Genomic DNA, 7,900 nt, shown 5'->3' with positions numbered 1-7,900 from the left:
TTAAGGTGACATGCTGACTGACTGACAGGTGCGTGATGCATGAGGCTAGCAAACACGATGAAGCTTTCGGGTTAAGATGAACACAGTTTATATAAATATTCTTTATTTATAGATAAAGCTCTTTAGTTTTGCTTGCAATGACTTTATCTTGGTGGAGTTTATTCAGGAAGCATTAATAGCGCTCTGTGGTCTATTGGAGACATTCTAAATTCCTAGCAAATCTAATTAATGTCGGAGACATATCTGTTACATAAACGTACTAAATCGCACTTCAGCAGCGTTTTTTTGAGAGCGCACAAGAAAATCTGCACTTGAGCAGCGAATATTTGAGGGGACGTGCAAGAAGTTTTGTGCACACACAGAGGAAATCGGCGCACAAGCAGAGATCCCCATTCTTGTATTACATAAATGCGATCTTGACTTGTAATCCTGCGCTCATCACTGAAATAACGCCATTGGTAGTTGATGGATCTGTGTGTAAAAGGCTGCCGCCACAGCTGGAAAAAATCCAAGAGGAAACACTGATGTAAGACAAATCATGTAGATGTAAGATGTACGATAAATAAGACGTCATTATGTCTATAATTATACAAACTCTTTGCAAATTGTCAAAGTTTATTGGAAAATCCAAAGTTTTATACTATTCCAAACAGTCCAAGCTGTTCTGAAGCATCTTAATTACCCTGATGTACTGGGGACAGCTGTTTTAATCAACTAAACAGGTGGAAAACATAAGCCCTCTGCTGTTGGTTTGTGGACAGTTATGGCTAAGACAAAGGTGCTCAGCGGCTGGGTCAGTTGGCATTTCTGTGTGGAGTTTGCATGTTCTCCCCGTGTTTGTATGAGTTTCCTCCGGGTGCTCCGGTTTCCCCATGAGTCCAAAAACATGTGGTATAGGTGAATTGGGTAGGCTAAATTGTCCGTAGTGTATGTGTGTAGATGAGTGTGTATGGATGTTTCCCAGTGATGGGTTGCAGCTGAAAGGGCATCCGCTGCTAAAAACATATCCTGCAAATAGTTGGCGGTTCAAAGAAAATGAATGAATGTTTAACACACCCTCAGAAATAAGGTACGAGGCTGTCACTGGGTGGTACCTTTTCAAAAGGTACACATTTGTACTTAAAGGGTCCATATTGGTACTTCAAAAGTATATATTAGTACCTAAAAATTTTGAAAGGAACACTTTTGTACTTTTTAGGTACTAGTTTGTAACCTTGAGGTATTAATATGGACCTTTAAGGTAGAAATTTGTACATTTGAAAAGGTACGACTCCAGTGAAAGCTCGCGTATTTTTTTCTAGGAGTGCAGAGCAAGAAAATTTTTACAGTATTTCCTATAATATTTTCTTCTGTAGAGAGTCTTTTTTGCTTTTTTTGACTAGAATAAAAGCAGTTTTTTCAAAATTATAGCCCACTTAGGTAATATTTTCTTTTCGATTGCCTACAGAACAAACCATCATCATACAATGACTTGCCCAATTACCCTAACTTAGCCTAGTTAAGCAATTAAATGTCACTTTAAGCTGAATATTAGTATTTTGAAAAATATCTAGAAAAATATATGTACTGTCTCATGGCAAAGAAAAAAAAACACAGTTATTAGAAATTAGTAATTAAAACTATTATGATTAGTGTCTTTCCGTAAACAGAATTGGGGGAAAAATGTACAGTAGGGCTAATAATTCAGGAGGGCTAATAATTCTGACTTTAACCGTATACGTGTCATATATTATTTCTTTCTTTTTTCTTAATATGCAAGTCATATGCAAGAATGTCTTCTACCAGTTCCAAACATTCTTCAAAATATCTTCAAATGGATCAAAACATTTTTGAACCTCTGATGGCTAGTAAATGTCGAGTTAAATTGACTTAATTCATTTAAATTGAATTAACAATTCCTCTGCCACAATATAGTAGAAAAACAAATACTACAGAAGTCAATGGTTACAGGTTTTCAACATTCTTCAAAATATCTTCAAATGGATCGAAACTTTCTTTGAACCATTAAATGGCGAGTAAATGTCAAGTTAAACTTAATTTAAATCATTTAAATTGAATCAATGATCCCATTGACATACTATGGAAGTCAATGGTTACAGGTTTCCAACATTTTTCAAAATATCTTCTTCTGTGTTCAACAGGTTTGTGACAAGTAAATGATGAATAAATGATAACAGAATTTTCATTTTTGGGTGAACTGTCTCTTTAACTCCACATGTTAGCAGTGTGAATCTCTACAGACTGAAATCCTGCAGCGCCGCCTGCTGGACCTGCACTCTCACTGCAATACAAGAGCTTCACCATTTATTCATTCACTCAGTCAGTCCGTCTGCTGGCATGTGTATGTGTGTGAGTGTGTTTTTCAGCAGGGTGAGGATGACACCTGGTCGTAGTCGGGACACTTGAGCAGGGCAGGGTAACTGGCGTTCATCTGGAGCGAGGTGTCGCTGGACAGGTCTGATGGGCTGCGTCCTCGTGTCCAGGCCTCAGGATGCAGGAACTGGCCCGAATAGTCAGAGCAGTTGCTCAGCCGTGGCCGGTAGAAGCTTGGGTGAGGCTGGTAAATCTCCTCCGCTGTGTAACGCTTCATGAACAGGTACACAGACATCACACCTGCACTCTGAACACAACAAAACACACACATGTACTGGGAAAATGCTCCTTAATGGGGTGAAAATGAGATGTGACATAATAAAACACTTAATGTAACTTAATGCTTTAAGAAATGTATTTTTTGGGGAGCAAAGTATACAGTTTATTCAAATATATTCTATCTATAAAGAAGAATATGAGCATGCTAAATGGTATTTTATGCATTCCATTTGGTTAGTATAGACTGATTTCACGCGGCCGCCATTTTTAAAGCAAAATAGAGGCTGCGGTGGGAAGAAACCTGGAAGAGTATCGTTGGAAGTAACATAGGAACATTGTGTACCTGGCTTATATCTTATTGGCGATGAGAAAGTGACACAATTTATCATTTCACCGCCTTCTGAGTGACCCGACGGTCCGTTCTAAATGAATTGAAAATAAAAAGGGATACCAGAGCTCATTTTCAGCTAAGTTAAGGGAAATGGCACTAGTTAGCTAACATTTTCTTTCAAAGACACACGTTTTAGACGCCTTTTATCAAACTCAAGTAATGAACAAATCATTTCACTATATTAGACTTGTAACAATACTGAATTAAAAGAAAAACCATCCCTTTCCTGTAACATTTAAGGCACTGTTGACAGCTTTCTTAAAACAGCCTGATTTGCCATTGTGTTCACATGCTCAACAGAAATGACTGTGATTGGCCGAGAAGGTCATCAGTTCACCCTCCGCTGTTTACCAAGTACAAACACAGTTGAGTGATCTGCTTGATGCCTCGACTGATCTTCACGGCTGCTTTGCGCTCTAGTGTCCGTGTATCTGTGTTTGCACTGGGTAAAGAGCGGTAAACTGATGAGCACTGGTACATACTATGGTAAATCAGCGGTGTGTTATGAACGCGCTCAGCGGCGATTGAATGTTGGTGGGAAATGGATGTTTTAAATCTTCAGTACTGGCACAACACTATTACAGACAACATGAGGGAGGGCAACAGAGGACTGCAGTGTTTTATCGCTCATTGGGTTACATAGGCTGAAGCAGGAAAGTGCCCCCACGGTGTTTAACTGGTGCCACGAACTGAAGCCTAGGAGGACACTTAAGCGTATTACTCTTAAAGAGATTGTGATGTTGTTTGATGCTAAATTGCTTTTAATTTTTAACTTAAACTTGCTGAATGATATTAAAGTGATGTTTACAGCATTTCTGCATTTTGAAATCTCGGCAACAGCTGGAGGTTTGTAGTCTACGGCATGTTACTGCAGTGTTTACAGTGCTGGGCCTATACTTCCGGGTTTCTTCCCACCGCAGCCTCGATTTGGTTCTTTAAAATGGCAGCCGTGTGAAATAAGCGTATAATAATTGTGTTTTCCTTCTTGTCTTGAATTGCTAACTTGGTTACATCGCTTCAGTTTTGATCTTGAGCTCTAATTCGTTGCTGAATAACCAATCGGACTGTTCTCTCCAGCCTAAAATAGGCTTTGTGACATCTGTTCTGTCTTGTGACAGAGTCTGCTAGTTCAGTTTAGTCCCACTTCAGAGAAACAAGTGAGTTGATGTCACTACAAAATCCAAGCTGGTGTAAAAAAACAAAACTTTAAAAAGCATTGTCGGTTACAAGGGTCTAACTTTGGTTTAAAAAGTGAGGGGTACACAAAATGAGGGAAATGTTTTCAATTTAAATCCCATTTACAACATTTACCAGGATTTTCCACACTTTCATGAACAGCAGGACTCGAGGACTTTTTAAAGCACCATTAATTTTAAATCAAGCCCTTTTGTAATCATGCCCCTGCATATGTAGTGCCATGAAGGTCCTCATTTACAGTTAATATTTACATTAAACATGACAGAATAAAAGAGCGGGGGGTGGCTCAGTGGTTTGCACTGTCACCTCAAGGCAAAAAGGTTGCTGGTTCAAGTCCTGCATGGGGCCTGAAACAATAGTTTCAACCACAATACATGTTCACTTTCAACTTTCACCAAGGTTTTTTTAGAGCATGCACGCAACATTATTGGATGCAGACCATGGCGATGATAATCACACACAGCTAAAACATCATAAAAAGTGAGGATTTTGAAAAGTGATTTGCCTTTGTAGAGCAGTACTGAACCACAGAAAGAGCACTGAACAGTCATTATGCATAACACTTTTTTTTTCAAATTAAGAAGATTCAAACACAATACCTGTTAATCCTCCTAAGATGGAGGAATTAGCTTAAATTGCACTGAACCCGTTGACATCCCTTTAATCGTATTTTATGATAAAGTTAGACTGAAATTACAAGCCATTCGGGCTGAATTAACAGTGTGAGGGAGTTCAGATCATTGTGAAGTCCATTATAATGGAGACAATGACAGAATGATGACAGTAAATGGATGCGTTTTACCTCAGTGAGCAGGAAGGAAATGGCAGCAAATGCAAACGACCAGCCGTATTTATAGCTGAAGTAGGCCTCGTTGCTCTTGGTCCGGTTGAACATCTCGTCGTTGATGCTGGAGATGTAGAGAACCAGCCCCACCACCAGTGACAGACCTAAGCGACACACCGACATCAGTCTGAGAGTACATCTGGATGAAGGACAGCAGGAGGAAGTTTATAGTACCTGACAGGATGAAGAAGATCCCCGACACAAACGCCAGGATGGTGCGGTGAGGACGAATGTGACCGATGTTATTGAGCACGAAACCGATGAACATGAAGAACAAACTGACCAGAGGGAATGGTGTGGCTGAACGAATCATCTCTGAAAAAACAAACAATGATCACACAAATATCACAGTTCAGTCGCACCAGCTATAAACTAGAGTTGTGGCAAATATGTCCCAAAAATTATAGGAACGCACGAGAACACAGGGAGAACATGCAAACTCCACACAGAAATGCCAACTGACACAGCTGAGGCTTGAACCAGCGACCTTCTTGCTGTGAGGTGATTGTGCTACCCACTGCGCCACCGTGACGCCCGTTTAGCAGACAATCCATACAATTTTAAATAAAAGACACACTTCAAATCACCAGAGAGCAATACAGTGATGCCATGACAGTCTACATGTATGTTAGTTTAGCTATTTGTTGTTGTTATTATTATTATTGAGAATATTTAATGATAAAATATGATTAGGGCAGACGAAAGTAATATGGGAAGAAAGTAACGAAGGGATTTTCTCAAACATTTTCCGGACAACATTTGCTTTCTAGGCTATAACAGCACATTCAGCTGATGGACATGATGGAGCTGCCAAATATCAGCAGATTCAGGATCGTGTCACATGATTAGTGAAGCATGCTATCCATCTCAGATGCAGAAAAGCTAGTTTATGCTTTTATGACTTCTAGGCTGGATTACTGTCATGCTCTGTTTGCTGGCTGCCCAGCATCCTCTATTAATAAACTTCAGCTAGTACAAAACGCAGCTGCCAGAGTTCTTACCAGGTCTAGAAAATATGATCAGATCACCCCAATTTTATCCTCCTTACACTGGCTGCCTGTTAAGTTTCGTATTGATTTTAAAATAATGCTTCTTACCTATAAAGCTTTAAATAATCTAGCTCCTTTTATCTAACCAATCTTCTGTCTCGCTCTCAAACCCCCATTAAATAATTAAAATAGTTTTTTCATTTTTTCGCATCCAAAAAAGCATTTTGAGAGGTGTTTTGACAGTTTGACAGTCAACATACAAGCGTAAGCCAAAATGCTGTTAAGCTGCTGTCACACTTTTCTTCCCATAGACTTCCGTTCATACCCACGCGAATGCGTCAGACCGGAAACGCTTGGTGAGTTCTGACCTGCGAAATCGCATCACTTGACTGCGTGAGACCAATCGAGGATCCAAACATGACCTCTCTGGACAGAAATTTAAAACATGAAGCAATCGCTCGCTTTATTAAATGTCGCAGCGCCGCACGACAGAATTTCGCACACACAAACTCTGGTGTGACCGCAGCTTTACTCATGTTAAAAGATTTTAAGCGAAGTTTTATTAGTGATTTCACATGAAATGATTGATCACGGATGGTCTTTCATCCATAATCAGCAATGATCTAATCAGATTGATTTAAGCCTACAATAAATAGATCGATATCACTTTTTAGGTACTAATATATACTTGTAAGATACTATTAAGAACTTTTTAAAATACAAACGTGTACTTTGAAATGGTACCAGCCCAGCTTTAGTCGTTTCTGAGAGTGGAGTGTATTAAAAGACATGGCCAATATTCTTTTTTGGAAAAGATAATTATACAAAATGGCGACACGGGGCTCAGTGGTTAGCACTGTCGTATCACAGTAAGAAGATCACTGATTCGAGTCCCAATTGGCATTTCTGTGTGGAATTGTTCACGTGGGTTTCCTCCGGGTGCTCCGGTTTCTCCCACAGTCCAAAGACATGCGGTATACAAGAATTGGTACACCAAAAAATGCCAGTGTATGAGTGTGTGTGAGAATGAGAGAGTGTATGGGTGTTTCCCAGCACTGGTTTGTAGCTGGAAGGGCATCCGCTGGGTAAAACATTTGCTGGAATACTTGCTGGTTCATCCCGCTGTGGCGACCCCTGATAAATAAGAGACTAAGCTGAAGGAAAATGAATGAATTATACAAGTCACGAGTCATGTACATGTTTTCTTAAGAGCTACTACGTGGGTGACTGGACGCAGACACTTCTCAAATATCAAAATGCTGTTGCAATTTTATGCAAAATGTATTTAAATATCCAGTTAAGCCTTACACCACATGGTTGAAAAAAACCTGACTAAACTATTCTGAAGCAAATCCACTCTAAAGGGAAAACTACTTGCTAACCATACTAGAGTAAAGCCTGCAGCCAACAAATATGGAAAGTTATCACATATAATATTTAATAAACCATTTTATTTACTACAAATTATATGTAATTTTGCTCACATGGATCATAATTGATTATTAATCAGATGACGTCATTACACATGATTTCGAGGATGGATAGATCTGCAGCAATCTCAGAACAGTTTACCCAGATATTTTAATCTGATTCACAAACTTGTTTGAAGAACCAAATCAGCTAGAGATCAGTCATCAAGCCTGAAAGATCCAGAATCTGCCAAATCATCTTAGATTGTTTAAGTGAGGTACAAAGAACGGACCCCTGATCAACAAATACCTAATGTAAATTCAATCAACCTAAACAGTTAACCTTGAAGCGTTGGCGATTGTATTGTATTGGATTTTCTGAATTTCGTCATCGAAAATTTGAAACTTCGTTTGTACAAACTGGATATCTGCAGTCTATGAATTCAGAACACAAACAATCTGAAGTTTGAAAATACGT

At 39.2% G+C, this 7,900-nt stretch overlaps 1 protein-coding gene across 1 annotated transcript; it reads right to left on the bottom strand.

The window, feature by feature from the left end:
- Positions 1-2,148: 2,148 nt before the first annotated feature.
- On the bottom strand, positions 2,149-5,337 carry LOC130219936 (voltage-dependent calcium channel gamma-5 subunit-like). The gene is made up of 3 exons (XM_056452447.1): positions 5,199-5,337; positions 4,983-5,128; positions 2,149-2,620 (listed from the first exon to the last, which is right to left on the bottom strand). The coding sequence occupies exons 1-3, from the start codon at positions 5,335-5,337 to the stop codon at positions 2,363-2,365; spliced, it is 543 nt and encodes a 180-aa protein (XP_056308422.1). The 3' UTR covers positions 2,149-2,362.
- Between the last annotated feature and the right edge of the window lie 2,563 nt (positions 5,338-7,900).

This window comes from Danio aesculapii, chromosome 3, assembly GCF_903798145.1.
Source record: "Danio aesculapii chromosome 3, fDanAes4.1, whole genome shotgun sequence".
NCBI classification, from domain to species: domain Eukaryota; kingdom Metazoa; phylum Chordata; class Actinopteri; order Cypriniformes; family Danionidae; genus Danio; species Danio aesculapii.
The sequence above is the reverse complement of the archived record's forward strand: the minus strand, read 5'-3'. Positions and strand labels throughout refer to the sequence as shown.